Here is a 27191-nt window from a genome sequence, read left to right as displayed (position 1 = left end):
AATCCTCATCCTAAAGACCTTTATTCTGAAAATACTTACCTTTTTGTCGATTTCATTATTTTTCTACAACACATTAGATTTTTTTTATCCTTCACTTTAAGTTCATATAGTTTTCTCAAAAATTCTATGATTTTTTTTTCTAAAATAAAAAGGAAAAATTTCAACCTTTTCCCCGGTACTTTTCATGAACACATTATTTCACATCCATCAGTGCATTTCATTTTTCAACCTTTTCATTGAACTGAATTTAGAAGAAAAAATTAATAGCTTATTTAAAAAAAACAATACTGATAGATTTGATATAATCTATTTTAAGATGTTAATCGTTTTATCACCAATCTTATATTTCTTTAAAAAAGTTTTAGAAAGAAAGGACTGAATTTAAGATTTTATTTTAATGAGATTTTTTTATTATTATTTTCATATAAAAACTACTAGTGCAATATATTAAGTACCTTTGTCTTCAAATTTTTATACTCGAAATATTGTACGTAAATCATAATACTATGCAATAATTTATATAGTTCATTTGAATCAGATCTAGGCTTTTAACGGTATCAAATATTCATCATGACTCATGTGAAACTCATTGGTTCAGGTGAGCCAGCTAAACAAGCTTTTAGAAAAAACTCTTTAAAAAATGTTAATAAATTTTATTATTGCAGGGAACCACAGCACAGTTGAACTATATTTATTTGGATTATATGGGGCCAGATTAGATCCGCATAGTAAAAAAAGAACAAAAAAAGATATTTATTAGGAAAAGAATATTTGTTTGCATTGTACGAATTTAATGAAACTAAAAGCCGAGTGCTGTTTGTTTTGTATATTAATACGTTGCATTAAAACCTCATACTGGGAAATACTAATCGAAGTGAATTGTTCCGTTGGATTTTTTGGAGTTTACTAGGAAACTTTTGTTTGTGGATTACTTTATTTTCCTCAAAGCGGATTGGAATCTAAATATATTCTTCTAAGTGCATGGTATTTCTTTGTCACTGCCATTTTCCAAAAAAAAAGCCAGGTGGAAGTTTTTGAGCTATTATTACAAGGAGATCTATTAATTTCATGTTCTTTTAATAATTATTTTTCACATCTAAACTCAATTTATAACAAAAATTTGACTTTTGATTACTTGAATATTTTCTCCTTCCAAAACCCCAATATGGCTTTGTCATTCTTTTATTTGTTTCCATTTGTAGATTTCTTTTCATACCTTCTCAAAAAGACACGGTTCCTTTTTTCTCTCCCAATGTTCATTCACCCATCCCGTCTGATTTTGAATCCTCATGACTCTTAAGTACAAAGGCGTTACAGTTAAAGAAAAGTTATTCTCATTAGTTTTTTTTTTTTTTTTTTTTACATCTCTAACTTGACCTCGATTCATTTCTATGTATATCAGTGCTTCAAAAAATATCTGTGCATCTGATATTCTGTAATTTTAAATCAAAGCGAGAAAAACTTCTTAATGATGCGAATACAATCCACAATGATGTCATAAGAATCTAAAATTATAGGACACGATAAACATATCAGACCTTTTTTTCCATATAAAGCTAAACTAAAGAAAGGCTATTGGAACAAAACCAATAATGTAAGTGATAAAACAGTCTTAAATATCGCATTACTTTCAATAAAAGTTATTATATTTTATTTTTACATTCTGTAATTAAAATTTCAAGGAGCAGAAATTATTTATTTGTGCTTACTTAAGAAAAATTAGTGCAATAAAAGTTCTATAATTTTCACTATAATGTTGTAAAAATATTTAATAAAAACTTTGAAATTTTAGAATATTCTAAATTTTATAAACATTATTTTATATTATAAGCACATCAATATACTAAAATGATATGGAATATATTATATTGTACCGTCGAAGTATGCAGGAACAGGAACCTTATTTATGTACTAGCCGCCTTTGGCGACCAGCCGGTTCGCCAATCTTAACGTTCGTTTAAATTTTAATAATTAAATAGGTTGAACCGGAGTTTAACCCCGTTCTTCGCCAAGTTGCGATAACGCACCAAAGCTGGCAATCTTTATTATGCACTATAATTGAACATCTGCTTCTTTGCTTTTGAACATTTCGCAAGGCCGTTGTTTGCGGTTTTTAAAAATTTCGCCAAGCAGGGGATAAAACTCCGGTCGTACCATTAAACATTTTACGCAATTCCAACTTTAATAGATTCTTCAGCAAAATATTTTAAAACTTCAAATTTTGATAGTCATATAATTCACTCATAATATTATAAAGGCCTTCAGTTATAGCGTGATATATCTCTCTCTAATTTTCTGTTACCCCTCGTTGAAATTATACTTTAAATTAAAGTGTAAATGATTAATTTGCAATTAATATAATAATATTTTTTACTGAAACAAAGCATTTTTTTTAATAATATGATTACTGATAATAGAGTCACTGAGCGTTTAAACTTTATGGTCACTAAAGAATATCTTTCTTAATTTATGTAATATCTCAAGAATTTGTCAACAAAAATTTCTCAGATTCATCATGAACTGATCGATTCATTAACAATGTTTAATTTTAAAGGCATCAAACACTAAGCAAATAAAATGAATCGTTTAAAATAATCGGTCGAAAACAGGTTTTAAAAAAAAAAAACTACTTAAAAAACGATGCACTTAAAACTATAAGCATATACAAAAGATATATAACTAACATAAATACATTTTACTTACAAAAGCATGCAACTAATCTAAAAATAATTTAAATCGTCCGTTGGTTGTCATGCCAACAATCAGAACAATGCGCATGCGTGGATTTTCTTCGCCAGTTACGTTAACGCAAATGAGTAAATTTCTCTACGCCAGTTGGGGTAACGCTATGCAGATTAGACATTTTTAATTTCCTTTATTCTGTGTTGTTTTAATTCAAAAGTAATTCAGAATGAATCTGAAACATGGATTAATTAACAATGTTTAATTTTAAATGCATAAAACATTAAGAAAATAAACAGAATCGTTTGAAATAATCCGTCGAAAAATGTTAACCCTAGCCTAATTACTGTTGGGAGAAAGAAACAACTGATGCCTTACTTATTTGGCGATGGGGGAAATGGAAGATTTTTTTGGCGGAAAAGTTGGCGGTGGGAAAAATGGAAGATTTTTTTGGCGGGAAAGTTAGTTTTTAATTAATAATTAAAATTCTAATTAAAATTTCAAAAAAAGGGACCCCAGGTGCACATTCCCGACCTCTAAGGTATACATGTACCAAATTTGATAGCTGTATGTCAAATGACCTGGCCTGTAGAGCGCCAACACACACACACACACACACATTGAGCTTTATTGTAAGTATAGATATAGATGAACTACCTAAATTATAATTTAGAGTGCTCACTTTCTTGAAGGCCCTATCAAAACTATTCTCGTGAAAGCAAGGAATATATGTTGAATGTACTACTTAAGTGTGCTTATATATCAAATAATTTATAACATATATCAAATAATTTAGAGATTCATCAAGTCTAAATACGGAAATGAGCTTGTAGTGATCGTAGCGCCATCTTTTACTCATGTTATTCTAAAGCGCTACCTATCTACTTTCCCTAATACAATCAATGTTAATACTTCTCCCGGGGAATCCCCGTTCTGTGTATACGTGCGCTAAGCAGCGATGTTCCGATAGTTGTTAGTGTAATAAAGAGTTTATTTTTCTAATGGCGATGAAATGCTTTATACAACACTCTACATAAGCATCACCACAAGCTTGTGTCATAAAAGTTGACAGTCCGTCTTTTCATTATCAAATCATTTTGAAGCAGTTTCTTTAATAATGCACTAATTAAAGCTTTATTCAACTTTCCATTTGAAACAGAGTTTATGTTAGTAATTCTAGTCTTTGCAGGAAATAAAAAAAGACATGATTATTTACACTATCTCTATATGTGAAGGAATAATTTGGTAGGGAAGTTTTGAATTTTCCTAAGGCTTGATTGCAAATGTTTGTAAAATTGAGGCGATCTCTTACTTTAGTTCATTTTACTTTTAAATCTAAATAATTCTTGCTCGACTAATACTTGTTAGCTGTTTTCAATTAACTTCAGTCTGCAACTCATCAATATCTTACAAGATAGAAAAAAGATTAACTCAAAGGATAGTTTTTTTTTTTAACCCCAAAGTTCAGAAAAATGATGTTAGATATTTAGGGACGATTGACATGTGATTGCGACACCACGTGAGAAGTCTCAATTAAAGTCAATTCCATTTACTCGTATCTGCTTATGATTAGATGCTGTTTAAATATTTAACAAAGAAAATTCTTCTTTCTTTTTACACATCTGTATCTACAAACATAATTTTAAACCTAATTTGAAGTTTTAAAACGTAGTTTTATACAATATATTTCAGTTAAAAGATTCTTTACTGCTAAGATTATCGGTTATATCTTCCTAATCAAATTTCAGACAACAATCGCCTAGTTATAAATATAAAGCTATACTTTTGGAATAAGAGGTTCTAAGTTCGACTTGATTGTATCAAGATCTTTGAATCCATTGTGTGAGTTAAAACCGATGTCGAACATCAAATATCCATACAAGGGCGTGGAAGCTCAGTGGGGTGTTAGTCAAGATCATCGCCCCGGGATTCAAAATTACGAGGGTTACTCCAAAACAAGATTTATGTTGCATTAAAACGAAATGTTAATGTAACTATACAAAACATTTAATCAAAATTCAACTAATAAAGTTATTTTAAGAACCGCGTAAGGCTTCATTAATTCTCAAATTTTTTATTATGTGAAAATGTACTGTTGAACTATCAACATTTTCATTAAACGTTGCCAGACAACCAATTAGATCTCTCTACATTTCCTGTTTCTTCCTCTGCATAGCCTCTAGGAACCAAATGTGTCAAAACGCTGCCGTTGTTCCCTGACCTACATTTATGTTGGTCGCGAATAATTATTCGGCGAAAGTTTTAGTTCTGAATTGTAAATGATTACTGCAGCGTGAAGGGGGCGTAGCTCAGATGGTAGAGCGCTCGCTTAGCATGCGAGAGGTACCGGGATCGATACCCGGCGCCTCCAATCATTTTTAAAAATTATATTATTTTTGTTGAATACTCGCAAATAATGATCGAAGGAAGTCAACCTTCAGATACATACAAAATCTAAGATATGTTTTATTTTCGTATCAATGATGCTCAATCTTATGTTTTATTTTGCAAGATGGGAATAAATTTCATAAATACAAAAAGAACTTTCGGAACCCAAGATGAAATTTTTAGGTAAAAATGCATCACGTTTTCAAATTGTATTTTCCAGATTGGAAGTACGATAATTGATGACATCAATTTTAAGAATTCAGTTTTGATTGAACATTATTACTTTACTATCCGTGCCATATAGAATAATGAAAATAACTTAAATATTTTCGTAAATTTCTTAAATGGAAATTTTAACAATTTCTACAATATTTCCCTTTAGCTGAGCGTATTAGAATCTTTAATTTTAAAAAAGCGAATTTTTTTGTATTATAATTTATTAATATAATAAAATACAGATTTTAAATTAAAAATTGTTGAAAAATTAATGATGATGAATATGCACAAATGTTATTTAGCATTTTGTAAATTTGGACGAAAAGAAAAGAAAGACACATATTAATCACTATAAAGTTTTTGATGTCACAATTTGATTCAGAAAAATTAAAAAAATAAATTATGAAAATCTTTTGCGGTATTTTTATTTTAAATATTAAAAAATATTAACAAGATTCTAATGTAATACAAAGAAATCTGAAAAATATCATTATTTATTATAAATTACATTACATTATTTACATCATTAGATTACATAATTTTTTTTCACTCATAGGTATGAATAAGAATATTTTGTAATACGAAAACAGTAGATATAATTTTGAATCGCATTAGGAACAAAAATAAATAATAATGTAATTGCTGTAATTGCGAAGCATTACAAAAAAATGTTTTCAGCTAATTTTAAAAGCAATCAATTTTGTTATTCATTTAAAAAATTAAATAATCTATTATACAACACAAAAAAAAATTCTTTTATGAAAACATTAAAAGTTATATACCAACCTGTACTTTTCGCATCAACTTTTTGTTTGTAACCTATTTATTAGAGAGAGACAGAGAGAGAGAGAGAGAGCGAGAAAAAATAACTTGATGGAATAATAACTGCCAATTAATTAAAGGAAGTCGCAAACTGATAATTTTTTTTATGTATGATAAGAAATTCATAACGTTTTTCTTCTTCTGTTGACAAAAAACCTTAATAATGCATATATATTCAAAAGGTCAAACTGATAGACATTTTAATCTCGAAAGGACGTCAATGAAGCAGTAAACATTATTTAACTAGAGAGTGAAATTCTTTTATAGCTTGAATCCTCTTGCAACGAAAAACGCAGAAAAATATATTTATTTTGAAACAATCAGGAAGATAAAACAACTAATACCCAACTCTAAATCACTGGTTCGATTTCATCTATTATTTTCAAATGAAAGATCATGACCCATAAGTTTGTTATCCATTCTTACCATTTACCCTTTTCCAAAGAAATCTCAAGTGCTTTATACCCTTTTACAATACAAATGGGCAAAACACTCACGGCATAATCGTTCCGCCTCCAACCGATTTCGCCATTTTTTTAATTTTTGTTATAGGAAAGCTCAAGATATCTATATGCATCCTTAATGCTCACCCATCCGCCTTCTCTTTCGAGGAAAACCATAAAAAACATTTTCACTTTACATTCTCAAACTTTTGCAGTCCTCTAACACCAATCAATGTGCCGATTTCATCCCTTTTTAAACCATATGAAAGCTTATGGTCTTTTAGAGATATTATAAATGTTCTCATGTTACATAAAGCCTCTATTTTTTGGAGAAATAACTCCCCCCTCCACTACATTGTAAGTTTCTAACTTATAATGTCCCAAAGCTAACCACTCTACTGATTTCATCGAGTTTTATTTTCTATGACCCCCGTAAATGTGTCATAACAAATAATCTGACCATAACCTTCTTTCGTTATCGAGAGATATAGCCAACGAAATTACCCCAAGACAATGTCAAAAATGGGAGAAAAGAAGAATAAATAAATAAATATTAAAAAAATGCAAAAATGAAAAAAAGAGCCTAGAATCATCTTGTCCATTTAGAGTTTATGTCAGAAATAAAAACAATCTACAGACTTCTATCTTTTACCTGTATTTTTTTTAATCCAATCTGGGCGCAGTCTATTTTACAAGGAATTGTGTTAAGGCAGTTGTTTTTGTTCTTCATTTTGTCTTTATTTTTCTGTTCTTAAGTTTGTTATTACTTCTCTTTGTTAAATTTGACTTTTGTCCTTTGCTTTTTCGTTTTTCACAAAATTGTTTCAAGTATAAAATTCATCTTTGACTTCTATTATGACTCTACATTTCAAAATAAATAATTAAATCATATTATCTGCTTTTTAGGACTGAATTTACTATTGATCAAAATTTTTTAGAAATTTTATATTTTATCCAGTATTTGGAATAAAATTTAGCTATCGAAATTTGCATTAAACAATAATTTAAAATGATTTCAAAAGATTTATATACAGGTGAAACACGAGGATTATAAATTAAAAGAGAAGAAATTGACAGTATATATATAATGATATTTTAAACTTTTATTTCAATTTTAATTAATTTACAAAGTTTTATCTTAATTTAGCACATAGTAAGTTCATTCTCTTATTTCTTGATACAATTCCACTTTCTCTTCTTAATTAATTCAAGAGAAGTTTTATAAAATTGCAGAATCGGCTAAAGACCGACACATTCACACGCTCCGCGTGAAGGGATAAAAAATGTAAAGTAAACACATTCTTTTTAAAAGATCCTTGTGTTTCCTTTACTTGTGATTGTCATGCGCCAGAAATCCTTATCAGAATCTTAATAATATATTAGCACTGTAAAAAAATATTTTCCCTATCCATATCTCATGTTATATAAGACGAGAGATAATTTATTTCGCGCTTCTTCCCGTCTTCTTCTTTTGTGCCGCACTGTGGCGGACGTGCCTTGTCCGCGCCTTCTTGTAAATAAATCCTGCCTGCCTCCCGCGAGAGAATAAAACGAACTTAAAAATACAAAATCTCTTCACTGCTTGTCACACCTGCATTCTGCTTCACATAAAATAATGCACACACACACACACACACACACACACACACACACACACACACACACACACACACACACACACACACACACACATCGTCTCTTTTAAAAACGTGCTGCATTACATATTTTTTATTTAAATAATTATTTTCTTGTTTCTAGTTTTGTGAATGTGACATTTTACATTCGATTTTCAACTAACTTCCATATGAGCTACACCCTATATCAAAATTTGTGTCTGTCAGACAAGAAAACTATTTAATAAAAAAGTGTTTAAAAGAGAAAATTGTCAATCATTACTTCTACATGGAAAATAGATTCCGAACACATATTCGAAAAAAGTACGGACCGTTTCAAATATTTATAAAATAAAATTGTTGGTAGCAAGAGAAAATTACCCAAGCAGAAAGCGATTGAAAGTACTTACATATGTAGCAACAACAAATAAAATAATAAGCACAGTTTACAACATAAAACAGCTAAACAAACATAATGTATACCAGCTTTGCCAGTAGTATGTTGTTTAACCTAGAAATGTTTGTAGAATTCTGCATGAAAACTATCTAACAGGAAATAAATGATAAAGCATGGGTTTACCTAAGTGATTGCAACAAAAATAGGTGTATTTATTATAGGAAAAGAAGAGAAAAAAATGTACAATTTGATTCCGTCAATGCAAAGAAACTTTCAGTAAGGAGTTTATCATTATAACAGAGTTCTCATACAATGGAAAATAAAAAATGAGAAGAGTGGAAAAATATTAAACTCAATACACTATCAAGAGAAAGTCTTACGTCGAATATTTACCAAAGGAACTAGATTTCTTTACTTCTAATGGCCTTCAAAGAGTGAAACTAAATCATGACTGAACTTCAAGTTATACTTCTATAAATGCTACTGTATTCCTTGAAAAATGAAAACTGATGTAGGTATTGCATATGTACCTTTTTTACATTTCGGTGCGAAGTCTCTTGACTTTTTTCTTTGGCAAATTATGCCTTAAGTCTGTTGAAAAAGTGTTTTCCAAATATAAACCTACTACGATTGATAGACTCTGTCGTAAACGGAAAAGTAGAAGAAGAATACTAATCAATCCCCTTACGGAAAGTCCATATATTATTGAAATCACATTGCAGACTTATAATCCAAAAAGAAAACTATCAAATTAAACACTAAAAAACAGACTTAACATTTTAAATCGTTCTAAAAATGTATAAGCAACCTCTGTATTTTATTCTTTTGTTTTTAATATTTTTTTTTATAATCTGCTCTTTGATTGAATTATTTTCTTTGTTCCATATAACAATATATGGCTCTTGCGCCAGAAAGATCACAAAACAAATCGACAACTCCAGCATCCATTTCGGCAGTTGTTCCTTATGTTATGAATGACCTTCATGGCCCAGCGGACGGAAGCATCAAGGCCGAGTATATCGCTGGAAAACAAATGACACATTGTCAGAAAAGAAAGAAAGAAAGCTTTCCTATTTTTAAAGAATTTTTTTTAAATACACCCTCATTCCTCCTGCGCCTTTTTCAGTTATTCTTTTCAAATAAATTTCAAAGCTAAATAAAAGAAATTGTCTATTTGATAGATAAGAGAGACAATTATCATTTTTGAACACCTTCAAAGATAAATTCTTTTTTTATGTTAAAAGTAATAGTTGAATTCTAACTTTTGAGATTTATTTAAATATGGTGCGTTTAATTTTATACAAAAGAAGAATGCTTCCATATTTCGCTTTAGTTGTAAATCTCTTCTAATAACAAAGAAAAATGTGTGTGTTGGCGTTCTACAGGACAGTTCGCTTGATCCAGAGATAGAAACACAGAGAAAACGTTTGGCCCAGATATACTTTGAACTGAGAAAATAAGTAGCTAACAATGTTTTTTTATATTTTATTAATTAAAAAAAAATTACATGCTAAACAAATTAAATTTGTAAAAAAATACAAATTTATGTAATTTGTATTTCTTAAAAATTAAATATTTTATGTAATTTGTATTTCTTAAAAATTAAATATTTTATGTAATTTGTATTTCTTAAAAATTAAATATTTTATGTAATTTGTATTTCTTAAAAGTTAAATATTTTATGTAATTTGTATTTCTTAAAAATTAAATATTTTACGCAATTTGCTCTTTGAAATGCCACATTAGCTTAATATATCTAAGCTTCAAATTTTGATAACAATATAATCTACGCTATTACAAAAGACTTAACCCGATCTGTTCATTGCACAATGTACATCTATAATTTTCTGTCAGCTCCCACAAAATTTAAACTTTATACTGAAGCGGAGTGATTAATCTTTTATTAATACAAAAATATTTGTACAATAAGTTTTCACTGAAACCAAACATATATTTTTTTCAAAAATATGACTACAGAAACCATAATCGTTTAGTACTGGAGTCTTATATGTGCTGCAGAAAATTTTATAAAATTTTTGCAACAAAGAAACATTTAATAAATATGTCTTGGATTCCAAATTGAATTCAATTTTTAATTTTCCTTTCAAAAATTAAAAACTGAACAAATATTAATTTTTTGTTTGTTTTAATCAATAAGTGTACTTCTAAAAAATGATTAACTCCCCATTTTATAAAATCCTACAGACCTAAGGAAGCATAATCAGCGAACCATTCTTGACACTCCAACATTGAAATAAAAAAACAGTCCCTTTTGTGATCAAATCTAATTGAGTTTTGATTATCACTTTTTTAGGATAATCAACAATTTCATAATTTTAGTTCATTAGCCTTGAAGAAACAACAATTTTATATTAATCAGTCTAACATCTTTGCATACTCTGTCGGGAACATCTTCTTTGAAATGGAATAGTTTAAATCGCGCGTTTTTATAAGATAGTAATTTTCCAATTTTCATAATTCACTCAGTTTTAGTTAAGAACTGAAAGAGTCTGAATGGACCTTGATTTTTATTTGAAACATTAGTTTTTAAGAATATTTTAATAAATGTGAGTCAAAGGGCAGAATAAAAAATGTGTTATTCATCAGAACATTTACTGATTCAAACTGCACAAAAAATATTCTTTATTTCATTTAGGCCATTTTTCCAATCAGATATGCCAAATATTAACTGCGATGTTATTATCTAATTATCATAGTTTTACCTTTTTAACAGTCTAAATATTGCTGAATGTGTGCTATAAAAAATTGTTCTGTAGTTATTTTTGATGATTTATAAATATATTTTTATGCTTGTTTGATGTTGCTGACAGGCCCATGTCATATCGGATGAAAGCTAGACTTAAGTTGAAAGCTAATTCTTCTGCTTGGATGCTATGCCACGAGCAACGCTGTGCGGATACTGCTTGTGTTTCTATATAATAAATCATATAATACCATATATTTCAATATGACTCGAATATGAGATTATAACTATTAATATCAAAATTAACTTGTGTATAATTATCGAAAATATTTTAAAATAATATTTAATTACTATAATATATAGATTTATACTCGAAATTTATTTTTCGTGTAATAAACAATTTGGAAGGCGAAAACCTTATTCTGATTTTATTACATATAAATAGAATCCATGATATTAGTGCCATTTGTAACGAATGAATCAATATTAGTGGGCAAAAATGTGAAATGCCTTTAATTTATTTTTAAACTCATAAAACAAATCAAGAAGTTGGAAAAGAAGTTGGGGCTCTAATAAACGAGATGGAAATAAATCATTTTCGCAGAGTTTGTTTTGTGTAATTTACTGTATATTATACTTATTTTATTTGGGTAATTTACTTTTGTGTGTATATTGTTACTACGTACGTACAAGTTTGTAATTATTCACACACACATACACACACACACACACACACACAAACACACACAGACACACACACACACACACACACACACACACATATATATATATATATATATATATATATATATATATATATATATATATATATATATATATATATATATATATATATATATATATATATATGGTTGAGAAAGACGTGTATTAAAATTTTTAACAGTTTAATTGTTTAAATAAAACTGGAAAACATTAAAAATGTATTGAAATATTGAAAAACTTATTTTTTTTAGACGAGTGAAACAGAAATATTGAAACACATATTAATAAACGAACTAAATGAAAGAACAAACAGATGTTAAAATAATAGCAAATATTTCAGTTCAAAAATAGTTTTTATACATATTTAAATACGAAATACAGAGTTCATTTATATACGACTTATTTTATTACGATATATTTATTATGGAAAAGGGAAAGATTTAAAGCAGCCGATGAAAAATGTAGCACAGACGAACACAATAAAGTAAAATTTCAGGAACAGATTCTGACAAAAAATAATATTGAACAGAATGCAGTGTATTTAAAAACAAAAGCTTACAATGGAAAGTGCTATTGATATATTTTTTTTTTGTTCGAGTTATAGGACAGATGATATAAGGTGGAAAAATGAAAACAATTTCTTTTTGCTAATTCTATTCCCACCTTTCCACTTGAGCAGGGTTGGTTTAATAAAAAACATTGTAGGCACCTGCCTAAGGTCCCCAAGATCTCTACTTTTATGTAGTATTTAATTTTAATTTTGTTCTTACATTTAAGTTACAAATCTCTTGCATTCGAATTCGTTCATATGAAATCGATTAAATTTTGTAACTTTATTTTCTTTCTTCCTATTGTATTCTTTATTACATTTTGTTACTCGAATTTACATTTGTAATATTCGAATTCGTTCATATGAAATCGATTAAATTTTGTAACTTTATTTTCTTTCTTCCTATTGTATTCTTTATTACATTTTGTTACTTCTATTTTACATTTGTAATATTCGAATTCGTTCATATGAAATCGATTAAATTTTGTAACTTTATTTTCTTTCTTCCTATTGTATTCTTTATTATATTTTGCTACTTCTATTTTACAATGTTTTATAATTCTATAAAGCGTATGTAGCTTTATAATTGAAAGAAATGCACTGTCTTTTATTTAAATAATAATTATATTGTGTTAATTAAGTTTTGCCATAATTTTTTTCCATTTTGCTTAACATTTTAAATATAGATTTTGAAATTTTTATCGTGAAAATATTAAATCTATTGTTCTTGAAAGCGATTCGAAACTAATGTTTTGTTATTTTAATTTACCAGAGTTTGCTACTTGAAGCTGCTTATACGGAGATTAATATAAAAAAAATCAGTTTAAAAAAATCTGCTTTTGAATTTCGGAGAGGAAAAAATTAGGGATCCCAAGACGTGCATTGATTAAGGACATTGCAATGCTTAATCCAGCCTGCTACTGAGGTGTAAATATGATACCCGCTTCTATGAATATTATATATGAAAAGCAAGTGGTAGCTAGTTCTAATTATAGACAGATACATTTTAGTTAATTATATTGAACAGGCATGATTAGGGGCACGCCGTGGGATCGTTACTTCTCCACCCAATAAATTCGTCTTTGTTTTGTTCTTTCAGTCATTCCATGAGTGGGGCAAAGTACTCTAGTATCGGACCGGCATCCATCTTTGAAGTCTTGCCTCGTGTAATGACTCTCATGGCCTCCTTCCAGTGGACGGAAGATCCGAGGCTGAGCATATCGCTAGAAAGAAAATACATCTTTGTTTTAAAAGAAACATTTTTATAAGAATTTTTCTCAGACTTTGCTCCCCTCCTTCAGTACTTCGTTTTTCAATTAAAGTAGTATTTGCAAGGACAATCACTACCAAATTTAGAATCGATGAGATATTAATCTATTTGATAAATAATTTGATATTAATTTTAGTTCTTTATAAACCCATTTAGCATCACATTTAATATATAGTATATATATGCTACCTTTTCGTTTTAACAATTTTTTTTAGCCCTAGAGAAAGTGGGATTCCTTCTCTAAAGCCTGTGTAATTTATCAGCAAATATCCAGTATTGATAATAACAAAGAATGCTCGTTGTCAATTTCTAAAAAAATGCAGTCTCTTTAATAACAAACAGAAAACCGTTTTTTAAGAATATTTTTAGGTGGTTGTTATTTTAATACTGTGTTTGAATTCTTAGTTCTAAAATCTAGTGCTTTTTAGTGATTTTTTTAACCCTTTGCGTCGCCGAGTTCCACTATATGGAACAAATAACCTTACTCGTTTCGTGAAATTCAACTATAAATGTAATAAAATAGGTTTAAGATTCACTTTTTACCTTCTTTTTTAATAATAGATGACAATTTAAATCAGGCTAATCCATAATTTTCAGCAATAACGCGTTTTGTAAAAGCCTATTTTTTTGAGGAATTTTGTTAATTTTTTTCTATTAAAAATAAATTATTTATTTTATATAGTTTTAAATTTTTTATAAAGAAGTCTTATATATAATCTTTAGGCAAAATTAGATGTTCTATCATCTGGAACATTGGACCGGTCGTGTTACTCGGCGGGACGCTACGCTGGAAAGAAAACATTGGTGTCTTCGTTTTCTTTTCTCCTTTTTTAATGGAAAATGAATTCAATGAAAGGAATAATGTTTGGGAAGGTCAGAATTCTTGGAAATGACCGACCTTTACTCTGAGTCTAAAGTTTTGTGGTTTACTGTTTTTTTTTTTTTTTTTTCGTCTATAGCTTTGTCATCTTTACTTAGGCCTGCACGGAGTGTCCCGCTCTTTATTTTCAGTTTCGCTAACGTACGTTTTATATAACAGTGTAAATATTTTTAATTATATATATTATGGCTTATTTTTCTATTTTCAATGTAACTGTACATTTTTGTTGTAAATTAATTGTATTGAAAATGGTGCGGTGAGATAAACTAAATCTTTCCGAAACACCAAAACTACTTCAAGTATTTCCTTCCAATAGCGAATCTCAGCATGCCTCCTTGTGGTGCATCTTGGACCATGCTAAATCTGCTTCACAGGTATAAAGTAGTCTTTTTTTTATTCAAATGCATGAGATTTTACGCCTTTTCGCGCTTTACTGCAATGCTCACTTTTCAAAACTGTAGTGGCGAAATGTTTCAGCTGATGGAACACCCACAAAATCAAAAGGATAAGTACAATCCCTCATGAAATTTTACCAGTGTACTCCTATAGGCCTAAATAGGTTATCTACAACTTTTTTTTATGTGAGATTAAAATTTAAAGGGTAGTATTAAGAATCAATCATTATAGAGATAGACTTTTCAGAGACTTCGCGTTATTTTTATGATATCATATTAAAAAGAATATCTCAAATCTTTGATAGCTCTTTCAGAGAAATTTTGAGTTTAACTTTATATCTATTCAATTACCATTTTAATCGTCAAATGATGCAGTGGATAAGGTGAAAGATTTGCCTTAAATTTAAATTAGATTACTAATATTTTTGGAGAAACAACAATGAAAGATAGATCGAAATACAGCAGTTCGCATTCATTGGAGTTTATTTTTCACTAATTTATCACAATTTTAGTATAAATAAAGGAGTTGTATAACCAAAGGGGAATTGTAATTTTCCTTTTTTATTACTTTTTCATATATGAAGTATAGAGAAAGTATTATAATTTTTCAAAAAATCGCGATTTTGACGAATCAAAGTCCGAAAAACTCATTTTTGGCGTTAAATCGCTTTGTATGCCAATCATCTATCTCTCTGGTTTTAAATTAAGTTCCAAAACAGATACACGCATATTCATCTTTTATTATAAGAGAATGTGTGCATTTGTGGTGGCGCTCTACATTCCAAATCCTCTGACATACAGTTGCCTAATTTGGCACAAATACACTTTGAAGTATCATAATCCTAACCTTCAGAAGGATTTTTATGAAATTTAATTTATTAAATTTTATGTGAAATTTCGCGAAAAAATATCGAAGTTATTACTGACAAAACCAATTTTTTTATTATTATAAAATTTAAGAACAGCAGCCTTAATGAATCCATTTAAATGCCATGCAAATTTTTCTCAAATATAGCGCTTTTTTAAAATACATTTTTTTCATAATTTTTAACAATAGATTTCAATGTTGAACTGAAATTTAATTGAATTCATTATTTCGTGAAATATTTGATTACCTGATTTTTTTCAATTGCTGAAAGTTATACAAGGAGATTTTTTTTAAATATCTGTGTAATTTGCATGAGGAACATGTACTTTAAATGAAGTTACAATGCCCAAAATATTAGAACGTAGAAGAATCAGATAGTTATGTTTTTATTAGTACTATGATGTCTTGAACATTGACTCTATTAGGATATTTCGTATATATAATGACATAATGTTTTTAACCTACAGGATAGGTTAAAAACACGACTTTAATGTTCGTTCCAATTTAATCTATTAAGGTGCTTTTCTTAGGGAAAACTTTAAGTTGTACTTAGGAGCTTTAATTTAAATTAAGTATAGTAAAATTTCTAGGAGAACCAGCTGGTCACCAAAAACGACTAGTGTAATAAATTCTAATTTAATTTGCTTAACATGTAGCCATTATTTTAATAAGTAGTAAGTCGATAGTTTAGTTTCATTGTATTGAGTCGTTATGTCCTTTATAGGAAAAAAATTGCAGATTAGGTACATTTCTGGTTATCCGGTTAGTCATAGATTTGTAGCTCTGGCAACAGGAACTCAAATGCATTCTACTTGTGGCGTTGGCAACAGCAGCAAAAAAACTATTATTATTTAAAATAACTGGCTGATGGAACACTGTAAAATGTTGTCATTTTCTATTTGATTTTGCTGCAGTTCAAACTTTGAATTTAGTTGATCATTGATGTGCATCGCATATTTTTTCATCAATTATTTAAAGTGCTTTAAGAATTATTAATTAAATTCATGTTTTTTTTAACGGATGAAGTTGTGTATTTATTCTCCACAGCCAAAGATTTCAATTTTTTTGTCCAGATTTGACTTAATCGCTCCCAGCACTTAGAGCACTCGGTTATTTCGTATAAATTCATAAATAAATGTTGTTGTTATTAAAAAGATACAGTTTGATTTTCATTATTTTGAAAGAATTTTTCGACGACATTAATTTTATGCCTAATGATGTAAATATAATGACGTATTTAAAAGCCAAAACTGACCTCAATAATTTCCCAGCTTCCTTGCTTTGGTATATGTCACATTTATGCAGAGGTCCTTTGTAGCCCGCGGCGTCACATAATTCTTTGTGAAACTGGAACTGGATGACGTAACTTATAAAATATCTAAGGAAAATGAAAATATGAGTACATTTCATATTATATAGACCATTTTTCTCACTATGCCTTTTTAATAAGTTCATATCTATTCCATATTTGGATTTCTGAATTAAAGACATTATTTTCAGTAATATCTATTATATATCTAAAAGGGGAACTAGGAAATATTGTCAGTTATCATGATTGCCATTTTGGCATTTTCCGTGATAGTTGGTAGATTACTCAACATTTAATCATGTTATTACGAATCTATAATATTTTTTCCTTGCGCAATATGTCTCATAGTAAGAAAGGGAGATTTACAGGTACTTTGAATGAATATTGAATCAACGAGCCTCGGCTTTCATTTGGCGGCGAATTTGACCTCGGCGGCGAATTTGACCTCGGCGGCGAATTTGACGAGTGATTTGAGTTATGGGCATTTATCTAAGAAATTCTGTACCCTGTCAGAGAATATATATAAACGTGAAAGGCTGAATTCTCTCTTTGAAGTGTTAATCTCAGAGCGATAGCTCTTCGGCGATTTTATGATAAGTGGTAGACAGTGCTATGCTAGTTCTTAATAACGACGAACTGCTTACCAGTATGTTGTTGATTTCTGCAATTGCTGTCTTTGGGTACTCTTTGGCTATGTTTTCTGCCTGTACTTAGAGATCGTATTTATCTATTATTGAGTCTCTTCTTATCGTACATTTCTTGAAGTTCATGTAAAACAACTGATTCTATTTAAAAATCTATTGTGTAATAGATATAGCAAAGCAGCTGTCTTGTTTAACGCATAAAATTCACACTTAATAGAGAATGTTATAGTTAAATCATTCAAAAGCAAAGGCTTATAACGCGAGAACAACATTTGGCCAAGACTAAAAATACTATATATATATATAGGACTTGTGGTCATCTGTTTAACCCTTTAAAGGGCCATTTTTTTCTAGTCATATTGCCGCATTGAAAAGAGGCAGTCGACTCTCCATTAATCAAGAGATCGCAAGTTCGAATCCCACTGCAGACAATGCGATTCATAGTCTATGTAAATATTTAATTCCTTGCTTTTATGTTTTCCTTTATTTCATTTTCCAGAAGATTCTGAACATTTCTTTAGTTTACCAGACAAGTGTTCTGGACTTTTCTTACTGTCTCCAGAAAAGTATTCTGGAAATTTCCCTGCTAGTATAAAAGCAGAAGATTTGTCAGTCATTGTATTCTCAGTTCTGAGTTGAGTTAATAAATTGGTTTAGCTCTACTTCTTGTGTGTGTCATTGAGTTCCACACTAGAGTACTTACGTGACTATTTTTAGTCTTGAAATTAGAATAAGAAAAGGGATTCATTTAGCTTAATAGATAAATTTAATTTGCTTAATTAATTAATTTGATTAATTAATAATTAAGTAACAAATCAAGACGCATCATTTTGTGTAAGATGAAGAACTGAAGCATCTAAGTTTCTGTCTTAGTAAAAAAAAATGTCAGAACTTATGTTTACCTACATAATTTCATACAAATATTGATAAATTTGGTGGGAAGCATACTTCCCACGGCCCTAGAAAGGGTTAAATGATTTCTTTTGGATATCTGTAGAAAGGGCACGTTTCATTTCAACTTCAATGGCATTAAACACAGAAAAAGGTATCTGTCTCATGATTTCTTTCACGATGGACATTATCATTGCTCTGTGGTTATTCTTCTATACTTGCATTTTTCTGGCACTTCCAAGATATTTATGCGAATCTAACTGTTATATTTATTTGTTTTTCTATGCGAGAAATCATTTTTATCCTACTCTTGTTTCAGTTCAGGTAAAACAATATTGAAATTCTTCACAAAGATGCACGAAATTTTAGCAACTTTTTGTATGGTCATTCTGAATTATGGCATTAAGATTAAAATTGTATAATATGGAAGGAACATTAATTATAAAAGTAGATTATTTGATTATCAATGACTTTATTAATACAATTATTTAATCTATTACTTATGGAGAGAAGAACACTAATAGTAATAATTTATATACCTACACACATGTAACACCTCAAATCCTGCCGAATTCTGGTTCTTTGCTAGTTTTGCCATTTTAAACTTTAGGTTACAAAAACCTCTTAGTGTAATAGATGGTAACCATAAAGAAGTTCGCGAAAACTTCCAATTTTTTTCTTTCTTCGGATTCTATAATTTTTATCAGTAGAATTTGTTAAAAATAATCATTCAGATTTGAAGCATTTCGTTAAAGATTTGCTATATATAAATATATGAAAATATATTTTGTTTCATTCATCAATAATTAAGACTTTTGATTTTTAATCTGGATATCGTAAGTTTGTTTTCAACCCCTTAAATATTATTAAGATGAAAACATTTGTCAACCCCACACATACACACACATATATATACTATATATACACATACATATATATATTATTTTGAATACCATATAATATAGTGAAGATAATTCAATTATGTTATCGATTATCGTGTGTTAATAAGGACATGATTAGTATTTATTTAAGGAAAGTAATGAGAAGAAATGGAGAATTATGAATAATAAATGGAGAATTCTCTAGTTTTTTCCCGAAATGTTTTGCTAATTAATGTAGATTATAAGAGAAATAATGTAAATTTCATCTGTTTTATGAGGATTAAATTCTGTAAGATAGTATTTCCTTAACTAACTGTTGCACTGCAATGCCATGATTTCTCGGCTTCGAGATATTCTTACGAGCCATGTACGACTTCGAATTACAGTTTGAAACACAGAGGCATTGAACATGACATATATATTCGCCTGGTATTCTTTAAATTTATTATCATGGAAAAGAGGACGGAACAACTAGGCGAGAGATCGAAATCAATTCACATTTATATTCATAACAATACGTATAATATATTTGACTCCTATTATGATTAGAAACTTTTTGATGAGATTGTTGCGACATAAATCGTAAATATTTTATTTAAAAGTAGCTAACGATTATTTTAATAATTATAAATTTTATTTTGTAAATAGTTGTAAAATTCAGATTGGCAACAGTGATATTTTTTGGAACTTTTAATTTGTTGTTTAAAAACGCTGCTAGAATTTTGAATGAAAATAAGTTGATGTAAATTTGATAATATTATCTATAATGTAATAAGATTTAGTTTTATAGTAAGTTTGTCTGCATTTTAATTTTGTTGACGCACGAACACAACAAGATATTCGATTTTCTTATAGTTTTATATAAATTAGAGTGATTCATTATAAAAATGCAAAGCCTATGTAATCCGAATTAGTAGCAACATGATATTTTGCTCCAGGATCAAAGTTGTCTTCAGTTCTTCTCACAGGAGGGCAAATCCCTTGGTATTTTAAACTATAAGAAAATTAATATTTTTATTCATTATTTCCTTTAAATAGTTTCTAAACCATTTTCATCATATATTCATATTATTATGCCAACATAGCATGTTTAGAGCGGTTAATGCTTCGTTCCTATGTTTAAAAATACTGATTTTTACCTGAAGTTCCACCATTGCGAATTAAGCTCATCACTGCTAATGCTTCCATCATAGACTTTCCATCTCCAAGCGTCAACGAGGTATCCGAAGGGTATGAAGGCTATCTTATCCAAGACCATATCCATCAATGCGCTGATGTCGTTTTCTGCAAAAATGAGCTTTTTAATAGCCATCAGTTTTAAATTGAACCATTAGCAGCATTACTACTATTTAGAACAGAATTTCTGAAACTATGTATCAAAATTATAACATGAAATTATGGAAATATTAACACGAAGTACCTATTTCATAACTTTCAATGAATATTAATATTTTGTAAATAATATGGATAAATGAAATAATTTTATTACTCTTGGGTTTTCTTTCTCTAATAATTAAAATGCAAAAAAAGCAAAAATACAAAAAAAAAATCAAATTTTCAAATTTTAATGAATCCACGTTTCGGACCTTTCCAAGTTCATATGTTTGTTTGATTGCTAACATGGTATTCAAAACGCAACTATCAAAATTAATACAAGAATTTCGAATCTTTGACAACTTTACAACAGACACTAAATTAATGGAAAATACTAATATAACGGTATTTCTGGAACATGGTTCGAACTTTCATTCGAAAATATAGTCTTATGCAATGGAAAATTATGCAGTGAGTTACTTAAGAAGACGCACAAACTTAGATGAATGTAGATATTTTTTATTTATGTCATTATCTCTCATGATGACGATGAGATAAAAGAAAACATTTCTATTTCCGACCTGATCTCTCATGATGACGACAAAACAATCAAACACGTTTCTATTTCAGTCATTATTTCTCCTAATGACGGCGAAAATGGCTTAACGAGCATAATACGTTGCTGAATCTTTCTCGTAATGCGAAACATATATTAAGCGAAATAATTTTTTTCTATATTCTATTGAGTACAGAGTAGAATCTAAAAACTTCAGAGACAATTTTGCGAACAAGCAAAATTCCAAGATAGATATCATCACACTAAGAATTGAGTAATTTCAATGCGATATGTTGTTGAATTTCTTCTGAAATATACGACTACATCTATGTGCTTTAATTTAAATAATTACAAACCATTCTCGAAATTATTAAATTACAGCCGCTAAATTGAAAAATATTATCTCCTATTTTCACATGAAATTGCCATTTCTTTTTATAGCATTACACAATATGAACAGTAAGATCCAGAAACATATATTCAATATTCTGAAAAAATTTTTTATTTGACAACGGCTTTATTTCTGCCAATAAAAAAAGATTCAAATATATATTCGAACGCGCGATTTAAACCTAACATAAATTATTTGAAATGCGAGCAGCTATTCAAACAGCAAAATGTGTTGGAAATAGAAAAATATTAAGGCACTGTATTTGCAATAATGGCTGATGATAGCGAGAATGGGTCTTAACATTATATAGCAGATTATTAGAAGAGCAAGATAATATTTCTTAAAAATAATTTGGCCAAACTATCTGCTATTGAAAGCAATCCCCAAGTTTTTATTGAAGCAGTGAAGCACTTCAATATCTACGAATTTCATTCTGTAGCGACCTCTATGGGCCTTTTTACCAAATCTTCTCTCACCCTCTCTTGACCTTTTTTTTATTGGGGGGGGGTAAAATTTGGAAACATAAATGTGGATTGAAGGTAATATTGATATTGATCTGCTGCAACTAAAAATGAACTGAAACTTCCTTTTTGTTGTGAATTTTTATCGTAAGTGTATACGAATGGATTTTTTTGATGTTTGCATCTGAAAGCATTGGATAACAACCAGTGTTAATACACATCCCAAATTCATAGTTTGAAGTTACAGGAGGTTACTGTTTGAATTATTGAATACATAAAATGTTTTTCAACGTAAGTAGATTATTCTTCAAGAATTTTTCAGAAATTTTCATAAGAGTTATAATTAATCGAAATCTAGATGATTTCCTTCATGTTTTTCAATTCGAATTAATGATTTCGAATAAGTTATCTCATAAAATTGGTTTTGGTACCTTAAATTTTGAATAATTATGCCTTATATTTTATTAGGTTGCAGATTATAGCAGTTTTCTTTATAACTTTTGAAAAATTTACTTATCCGTAATTATTTAGTTGACAACTAATAGGGGCCATTTTTTAATTTAAAATCTCTATTAAATATGTCAAGAATCTTTTTTTTAAGTTTCTGATTTCTTAACAATTGAAGTTATCGAGATGTCATTGAGAAATTATAATTAAATTTCTCCAACCATATCTGGTGGAAAATCATCCATGTCAGTTCTTTACTTTTTTAATGTGTCATGATTTATTTCCGGACAAATGACTTTGACATCGGGGTGAAAAAAATTAATGTTCATAATCTGAAGTTTTAAAAATTAATAGTTTGGCATAAATAAGGTTTTGATAAACATTTAATATAAATTAAATTAATGAGTATTTACAATATTTCGAAATGGCATTTACCGTAATCTTCTTCTATCTCATCTGTGAGTCCTATGGCTGCTAGATGTTTGGGCGTAGCCACTGATAAAGCTATCGTATCACCAATCGCTTCATGAAATCCTGCAAAAATTATGTTTTAAAAAAATTTTCTTGATGGTTAGACATTAATGTAATCTGCACAGATCTCACCTTTATACACATTTTGTAATGATAAAGTGTCTATTGACATGGATTTGCTCCTGATTGAAAAGCGTGAAGCTGATGTGAATAGTGCATATAATATATTATGTAACCCATTTCAGGGTGAACTACAATCAGGTCTTCCATGTTTACTCGTGTGCACATTTTGATTCTGGAAATAAATTTAAATAATTAATAAAATATAAATATTCAAATTAATTAAAAAGAGAGATTAATAAAGAAAAAGAAGCAAGTATATGGAGGTCAGATCTCTAACCACTTTTAGTAAAAACTATAACAATCGTTCCTTTATCTTTAACTAATCATGCCAATTTTTGTACAGGCACAATTTAAGCTTTCTATATAAAGATTTTATGTGGGGTTTAATAACGACAGATTGTTTCTAAATTCCTTATTTCGAATAATTTGTATGAATGAATGTGTCCGATGATTTCATCTAGCTTGAGATAGCTGTTTCACATTATCAGCAACACTCTAGTAGTTCAACTATATCGCAGAATATTTTTGCACAAGATTGTCCAATATTCTTATATACATTCTTATCTACAATTTATATATAATTTCATAAAAATATCATAGAAGTATTATTGATGTCTCCTGGTGAAAAACAGTATTTCGTAAATAAAAATCATTGGAAGCTTCATGAGACTAAAAGATAATTATTAAAGTATGATTATAACAAATTTTATCATGGCTGTATGGTTATGTAATTTTATGTGTATCATTTTACAAATATGATGTGAGATGAATTAGGACCAATTCAGACGGGTTAAATGCGCAGGACTGACAAAGGATAAGAAATAAGATTGGTGCCAGTAAAATAAAATGATTCAGATATTATTTGGATATTTTCGTAGCAAAGTATAGATATCACACTTTGCACTCTACTTTCAATTAATCCTCTTTGCGATGAAGTTAGGTTAAAGAAATCACAGGGCCATCTAGGTCCTGCAGGCAACAATTAATGCACCGCAATATCTGGTCTAGTTCTGAGTCAATGATAATAATGGAAGCCAAGAAAAATATACATAAATTTTCCTTCTAATTGTTCATTATATGTTAGAAATTTTGTTCATTGTAAGTTCTTAACTGAAGGATTGGTTAAGTAAATAGAAGATATCTGTTTTTACTTTTTACTTAATTTTAATTCTGTTTAAAAGTTTAAATTGAAATGTAAGAAAACAAAATGTATGCTATATTTTTATTCATTAAAATTCTGGTACTTTCATTAGGACTTTATAAATTATAAACTGCGTTGTTGTTGCTGCTGCTTATCCTACTTTGATTGAACACCAATTCAAACCAAGAGATCGATTCGCATGTAAGATTGTAAACTTTATCCAGCGCGATGGACGATGCTGTATTTCAATCAATTATATGCGACTGATCCATGGAAAGAAGTACAGTGCAGCTTCAACTTCACGTGAGAAACCTCAAGGACTGAAAACGACTTGTCCTCGTTGTGTTTGCTAAGACTTAGCTGGACATAATGGGCTGGCCTTCATGCCTTGGTTGGCCATACTAGGAGAAAATCTCCCGACGTTCTTCGTACACCTCGTCCAGGGACACCCTCTCGCCACTAGCAGGACTTTGGGAGAGTTTATGAACTGTTAAAGTACAATATTTATTTTGGAGAAAAAAAATTTTCGAAGAAATAATACTGATGAGGAATAAAATCCATCAAATTCATTATGCCAATCTCAAAACTGAAGAACCCCTTATGAAAACATTTCACAGCTATAAATGAAATAATCATTCTTTAAAACATCGTTATCAATAAAAATTAATCTCACTACACTACAGATGTTGCTGCTGAATCAAGCTGAATTACTAAAATTAAATTTTTAACGGTAGTAAAGGAAAACCTTAAACGAAATTTTATTGTATAAAGATTTTACTTTCACCGATTGTTAATTATAAACATTCAAAATAAAATTGACAGGCGAAAGTTACGGCCCAAAATTAAACACTTATATTTAAATTTTGAAAATATTACCTGTGAATAATAAAGTATTAAATTAAATATTATAAATATGATTAGAAAAATTAAGATTCCAGTTCAAAAATTATATTATTAATTAAGATTTCAATTCACATGAATTAAGATTTAACAGGGCTTATTTAGTTCCTGAATTTAGTAAAAAATTCTCACTCTTGTACTCTCTCTTCACGCCCACATAATTATATTTAAGATTTCCTGTAAAATCACTTCTTACAAACCTTTAAATAATTTATAAGCGTTAACTTTTGAAGTTCACTCAAATTCTTCAAATCATGGAAAATGAGATATTGAAAGGATGGTTTGTAATTATACCTGTAGTCTTTTCCGTCGCCAAGATCCCAGGCTGAGGCATGGCAAACCATTTCTCTGTTTTTCGGTTTTTCAATAATCGAATAATGCCAGAACTCTGGGGTCATCTCTGGCAGACCCAAGGACGTAAAGAAGTCTTCTGCAGTTTTGAACATGTCTAAAGGTGTCATTTTCTGTAAAAAGAAGAAACATTACCAGTTTTCGAATGGTTTCTAAATTTGCTTTATTGTCTATTGACTCCAGCATCGGAAGAGAGAGTTATCCAAAAACAAAATATTTGTTTATTAATGATAAAACAGTGTAAAGATGACAATAAATTAGCGTCTTGAAGCAAAATGAATTATTCTAAATTAAAAGATTTTAAATAGTTTCATGCATTTTATTTTATATTATATGAAAAGTTAATGCAATTACGAATCAAGGCATGTTGTTAATAGGTTCCTTTAAACAAACGAAGAATAAGATCCCACAAAGACTTGCATCGTGTAGTAATGAATTCGCAAAGGTTTACTTATATTTTGCCAATAAGATGACAATCGAGATCTTGGTTTAAGCCTTAAATTTTAAAGCTAAATTACTTTCTTCACGAAAAGTGCTTTCATAATACAAAATTAATGAATAATCTTTCTCAGTTCTGTACAATACAAAATTTAAAAGAATTTAAAATGTATATGTTGAGTGAAAAGCAATGCTAACGCAAAAAGCAGTTTATTGAGTTTTATGAACTTGATAAGCTGTATTTTATATAATAAGATGAAAAGTAGCATAAAATTTAGAAATTGGTACCTAAATGATATCATCCTTTGTACCTATGTCTGTTCTTGCATTTATTTGTTCTATATGTATGTAAAAAAACAAAATGATTTTACGTCGTAAAATTTTTAAATTCTTATATTCAATGTTTTAGCATGTTTTAGATCTCTCAACCCTAAATAGAATAGCAATTAATAAATAAATGGCCATCTTAGTTCCATCGTTTGGCATTTATATATAAAGCATGCCCGATGTTCTTAATTTAGGATTTGTTTGGCAGTGGGGAAAATATGAAATCTCTAAGGTGATACTGGCATCTTAAGAGATTAAATTTTAACTCAAGATTCAAACAATTTTAAGAAAAGACAGCTGAAAGGGCTATTTGACCTCAGATATTAAATTTTTTTTTCTTGACTTAATACTTAATGTAACAACACGTGTAAATGTCTTAATACAAACTGCTTCTATAAACAAAATTCCTCTAATTATACAATTAAGAAATGCTCATGAATTACTTTTCATGGAGCCCCGTGCATCTACGGAATGCCAACGTAAAGAAAATAACCATTGTATCTTTGTTGTATTTATTTGCTTCCATTAAAATTTTTAATTTTTTACAAAGAGGATTAAAATAAATTCCAAATTCCTTTGAGATCCACGAAAAACC

At 29.0% G+C, this 27191-nt stretch overlaps 2 protein-coding genes and 1 non-coding gene across 3 annotated transcripts in view; 1 reads left to right on the top strand and 2 right to left on the bottom strand.

The window, feature by feature from the left end:
- Nucleotides 1-6171, bottom strand: part of LOC129962314 (angiotensin-converting enzyme-like) — a 64698-nt gene extending 58527 nt beyond the window's left edge. The window contains exon 1 of the mRNA XM_056076060.1: nt 6073-6171. Coding sequence (XP_055932035.1) covers nt 6073-6087 — 15 coding nt within the window. The 5' untranslated portion in view covers nt 6088-6171. The remainder of the gene's footprint in view (nt 1-6072) is intronic.
- Nucleotides 4981-5053, top strand: Trnaa-agc (transfer RNA alanine (anticodon AGC)). Its single transcript has one exon. It is a non-coding gene; the product is annotated as a tRNA-Ala (tRNA).
- A 7088-nt stretch (nt 6172-13259) lies between the features above and the next one.
- The window catches only part of LOC129962313 (angiotensin-converting enzyme-like), a 107330-nt gene continuing 93398 nt past the window's right edge, over nt 13260-27191 (bottom strand). The window contains 7 exon segments of the mRNA XM_056076059.1: nt 13260-13761; nt 17207-17329; nt 20598-20670; nt 20816-20960; nt 23281-23379; nt 23487-23611; nt 25775-25944. Of these exon segments, the coding sequence (XP_055932034.1) occupies nt 17279-17329; nt 20598-20670; nt 20816-20960; nt 23281-23379; nt 23487-23611; nt 25775-25944 (663 nt within the window). The 3' untranslated portion in view covers nt 13260-13761; nt 17207-17278.

Source organism: Argiope bruennichi, chromosome 2 (assembly GCF_947563725.1).
Source record: "Argiope bruennichi chromosome 2, qqArgBrue1.1, whole genome shotgun sequence".
In the NCBI taxonomy this organism is placed as follows: domain Eukaryota; kingdom Metazoa; phylum Arthropoda; class Arachnida; order Araneae; family Araneidae; genus Argiope; species Argiope bruennichi.
The sequence above is the reverse complement of the archived record's forward strand: the minus strand, read 5'-3'. Positions and strand labels throughout refer to the sequence as shown.